Source organism: Microtus ochrogaster, unplaced genomic scaffold (assembly GCF_000317375.1).
Source record: "Microtus ochrogaster isolate Prairie Vole_2 unplaced genomic scaffold, MicOch1.0 UNK20, whole genome shotgun sequence".
Classification (NCBI taxonomy): domain Eukaryota; kingdom Metazoa; phylum Chordata; class Mammalia; order Rodentia; family Cricetidae; genus Microtus; species Microtus ochrogaster.
This window is the reverse complement of record NW_004949118.1, coordinates 428,183-431,825: the sequence shown is the minus strand read 5'-3', so window position 1 is coordinate 431,825 and position 3,643 is coordinate 428,183. Positions and strand designations below refer to the sequence as shown.

General features: G+C 38.4%; 1 protein-coding gene across 2 annotated transcripts in view; it reads right to left on the bottom strand.

Annotated features, from left to right (window-relative positions):
- Window positions 1-3,643, bottom strand: part of Smchd1 (structural maintenance of chromosomes flexible hinge domain containing 1) — a 143,744-nt gene that overhangs the window by 47,473 nt on the left and 92,628 nt on the right. For both annotated transcript variants that reach the window (XM_005367548.2, XM_005367549.2), the window contains exon 30: window positions 1,839-1,964. In XM_005367548.2, the coding sequence (XP_005367605.1) occupies window positions 1,839-1,964 (126 nt within the window). The remainder of the gene's footprint in view (window positions 1-1,838; window positions 1,965-3,643) is intronic.

Here is a 3,643-nt window from a genome sequence, read left to right as displayed (position 1 = left end):
GAACTCACAGAGATTCGCCTGCCTCTGCCTCCCAAGTGCTGGGATTAAAGGCGTGTGCCACCACCGCCCGGCCTGCAAGTAAAATTTTTAAACCTAAAATTAGTTGAAAAACATGCAAATGCTCTAAAAAATATTCAAAATGTAATCAAGCTGCAGAATTCTATGTTGGTTGTATTGATATCAGCTAAATGTCAAATAAATTGTTTGTACCTGGGAAGTACAGGAGAAAGCATAGGAGAAATAAATATATATATACACACATACTCAAGTGTGGGCATCACAAACTATCCTCATTCTTTTTCCTTTACCATGCTTGCTGCTTATTCATTTGGGCATGTATGCTTTTTTGATCACTGCTGCAAGACTACCTTCACAGTAATAACCAATGCTTAACAGATTGTCAGTGGCCACTTCTCCTAATAATGGTTACGTCTTAAATTTTCATTTGTTTTGTGTGCCCCTCCCCCACCAGGTACAGGGTTTCTCTGTAGCTTTGGAACCTTCCTGATCCTCACTCTGTAGGCCAGGCTGGCCTCGAACTCACTGACCTGGCCTCGAACTCACTGAGATCTGCCTGTCTCTGCCTCCCTGGGATTAAAGGCGTGCCCACCAGAGGCAGGTGGATCTCAGTGAGTTCAAGGCCAGCCTGGTCTACAGAGTGAGTTTCAGGACAGCCAGGACTTTTACACAGAGAAACCCTGTCTCAAAAAACAAACAAACAAAACCCCACAAAAAACAACAAATCTTGATTCTCATCACTTAACTAGGGACATATATCATAAATATTATATCACATTTATTTGGTACTTTAATTTCCCACATCAGCTTTTAGAATCAACTTGTAAGATCTTGGGAAATGTGGGTTGGGATTCTGTCTGAATTAATTAAATTTAAGAGCTCTGCCAGTTTTGTACAGTATCAGCTGTGCTATTATATTTATTAAACTTAGTTGGGTAGATACTTCAGACTATCTGAGCATAATCTCAGGAGCATTCTTGGAACTGACTGGCAACAAGTGAGCCATTAACTTCCTTCATCTATTGGTGCATTGTAAAAATTAAAAAAAGTATAAGAACCGAAAGCTTCTCTTCTTTAACCTTGAGTAAAAAGGGTCTCCAGCTTGCACAAGGTGCCTGAAGTTTCTACTCAATTCTCAACCGTTGGCTCTCCCAGTATACATGGTAACAGTTAATAGGTGAACTATGCGCTATGCTCATAATTGCTCCAGTAAAGAGTGAAGGGCAGAGGACCATCACCCCAGACACCAATCCAGCCCATGTCTAGCAGCTCTGTCCAGGACCAGGCATCTCTTTGTAAGATGAGAGGAACCATCCTAACAGTGCAATGATGGCACCTCACTATTTTGGTTATAAACTATAAACTTCACTTTATCAAATATAAAGATTCTGATTTATATTAGACACTAATAAAGATGACAGAGTATTGCATTTTTTAAAAGAGAAGGAAATGTGACACCTGATACTATCATGAGGATAAAATGCTGATCTTTGAGGAGTGCAAGGGGGAGGAGGTGCTAGATATCAAACACAGATTTTTGTGCACTCTAGAAATCACTTTCCTGCTGAATTACACTGTCTTAATTGATTTTTATTTTATGTGTATGAGTGTTTTTGTTTGCATGCATGTCTATGTTCCACTTTCATGCCTGTGGAGGCCAGAAGAGGGCACCAGATCTTCTGTGACCGGAGTTACAGATGCTAGGAACTGAACCTGTGTCCACTACGAGAGCAGCAAATGCTATTAACTCCCGAGCCAACGCTCAAGCCCTGAAATACAGACTTTTCATTGAAAGATATCTAAGGAAGTTTGAAACTTACCTTCAAATTGCTAGTTTTTATGAGACTTATTTTAACATTTGAGACCAATGCAGGATTATCCCACTGGTCACAGAGTTGAACAACGAGAGGGTTAGGTAACTGTCTTCCATTGATCACTGGCATGGACTGAAACAGATACAAACATTTTAGTAAACACAAACAAGTATGTGTCAATATGATTACTTCTATAGTAATGTTATATTTATAAATTGCTTCTTTCATCATCGAAAATAAACCTGGAAAGCCAATTTAAGTATCATAAATGACTATTTTATAGGAAAGATTAATAATCTGTTAAAAAGATAAACAGCATTTGACATTATTTGCTTGTAGCACCAATCTGTAGTTTTAATACTTCCATCAATTTTCAAGGTTTTGCATAATGGCATTTAGCAATAACTTTTAGCCCCTAATTAAAGATGGTACCATCCAATTCACTGGTCAAGTCTGTTTAAATCATATGCTTGTTCTTGTTATTTATAACATTTCTATTCTCATTAATTAAAACCCGGAAATTATTGCAGTATTTTTACATGGCTCTTTTTTTCAAATTGTTTTGTTTTTTTATAAAACTAAACTTAAGTAGTTATAAAAAGAAATCCATGGCTGGTGAACTCATGGGCCACAGGGGTGAGACTACCATTCTTATTCTGCTAAATGGACACAGTATCAAACTGGCTTCTACACTCCTATCTTCAAACTCATTTATTAGTGCAGCTTTCAGACTCAGAGAAATTTCTTTGTGGATGGTATTTTTACTGCAGAAACTTACAAAAACTTACAAACGGTTTAAATACAGAGATAAAGTATCTGTGGAGTGCTCAGCCATAATCGTGGCATCTCTATTCCATACTCCCTCCCCATCAAGGTTGAGGAACCATTATGGATAAGAGGGCATAAAGACTAAAAGCCAGAGCCGGGGAAGAACGTAGGTGAAACAGTGTCTTCTGAACTTGACAGGACTGTTATTCTCATGAACTCAAGCAGCTGTGGATGCCAGCATGAAAGCTGAGAAAGAGCAAACCACTGGATATTCCAGTGTGGAGGAGAGGGGCTCATGTGCCTCCATCACCGATGAAGGAACTACTGACAGCAGACAGCTTCTGGGAGAGGTAAAGTAAGTTTTCTTTAAGGATGAGGCCCCTGGCAGGTCGACCACACTCCAGGGGTGATTCAAATACGCGAGTCTATGGGAAGCACAAAATGAGCTGGTGATAGGCTATTCCTTAAAAAAGGATATTAAGTTAGAGGTGCGTATTGATCTGCAAAGAGTTAAATCAATGGCTCTCAAACTTCCTAATGTTGCAACCCTTTAATATAATTCCTCATGTTGTGCTGACCCCCAACCATAAAATTCTTTCATAACTGTAATTTTGCTACTTATGAATTGTAATATAAACTTTATCTATGTTTTCTGGTCTCTTAGGCAACCCCTGTAAAAGGGTATTCAATTCTCTAAGGGGGTGCGACCCACAGGTTGAAAACTACTGAGTTAAAAGGAGTGAGCATAAATGATTAAAGCACAATGTTTTGTAAAGAAAATTCCCCCCCCCAAAAAAAACCCACTGCATTTTAACAATGTCATCACCATAAAACAGCACATAAGCTAGTACATATATTATCATTAAATCCCCTTTGTCATTTCACATTAAACATTTTAAGTATGTACAATTTTTTTGTTTAAAAATATTTATTTATTTATTATTTATTTATTATACAGTATTCTGTCTGCTTGTATGCCTGCAGGCCAGAAGAGGGCACCAGACCTCATTACAGATGGTTGTGAGCCACCATGTGGTTGCTGG